This window comes from Dendrobium catenatum, unplaced genomic scaffold (genome assembly GCF_001605985.2).
Source record: "Dendrobium catenatum unplaced genomic scaffold, ASM160598v2 fragScaff_scaffold_857, whole genome shotgun sequence".
Taxonomy (NCBI): domain Eukaryota; kingdom Viridiplantae; phylum Streptophyta; class Magnoliopsida; order Asparagales; family Orchidaceae; genus Dendrobium; species Dendrobium catenatum.
Genome location: NW_021319319.1, coordinates 4469 through 5349, shown reverse-complemented (window position 1 = coordinate 5349; position 881 = coordinate 4469). Strand labels below are relative to the sequence as shown.

The following is an 881-nucleotide window of genomic DNA, read 5'->3' as shown; positions in this document are numbered from 1 at the left end:
CATCTTTTTAGTTTTCAAAATAGTATTAAAAAGTTTAGTAAGCCATGAAATTCCTTCATCTCCTAAGCATTTCCACACCTCTATTGGAATATCATTAGGTCCAACAGCTTTTCCACCCTTCATTTTCTTTAAAGCATCTCTAACTTCAGTTTTACTAATACGCCGATAAAAACAGAAATCTTTATTTTCATTTAGGGTGCTAAGGTAATTATAGTCAATCTTATATTCACAATCTTCATTAAAAAGTTTAGCAAAATATCTCATCCATCTTGATTGGAAAAAGAAAAATAAAATCAGCCTATACAACGACTACACAGACAAAGGATCCTTCACCATACTCGATATTAATCTCCTCATTTTGTCGAGATACTCAACAATGTATTGAGCTCCCTGGTGAAATCCCTCATGCTTAGTCTGACTAAGAAAAAGAAAATCACTCGACTTCCATCGAATTTATACGACTCCACACAGTAGCCATCTAATCATTCTACAAAGCCACAACACCTCTCTGATCGACATTGCCTACGGTAGCAACTCCCTCTCCGCCAACATTGGATTCGCCCATGTCCCCTGTCTTAACTGCCGACTCCAAGGCCACCAATATTCCTAAAATTTCATCCAATGAAATTTACTCCAAGGGCAAATCGAGGTCTATGTATAAAGTATACGAGAAGGAAGTCAGCGGCTGCTCAAGGATCTTTCTCAGGTCCGCTCCTTAGCAATCTCTTCGACAACAATAACAATATCATCAACAACTACAATCCACTCTAGGGCACTCACCTCCTTTAGAGAGGCTTGACCCGTGCATTCTTGCATGCTCTTAAGAGGGAAGGAATGACTCCTCCCTTCATCCAAAGCCCTTCTTAATCACCAGTCCTCTC

At 39.4% G+C, this 881-nt stretch overlaps 1 protein-coding gene across 1 annotated transcript in view; it reads right to left on the bottom strand.

Moving 5' to 3' along the window:
• The window catches only part of LOC110092897 (protein OVEREXPRESSOR OF CATIONIC PEROXIDASE 3), a 14329-nt gene extending 13764 nt beyond the window's left edge, over positions 1–565 (bottom strand). The window contains exon 1 of the mRNA XM_020817589.2: positions 492–565. Within this exon, the coding sequence (XP_020673248.2) occupies positions 492–565 (74 nt within the window). The remainder of the gene's footprint in view (positions 1–491) is intronic.
• Positions 566–881: the final 316 nt, after the last annotated feature.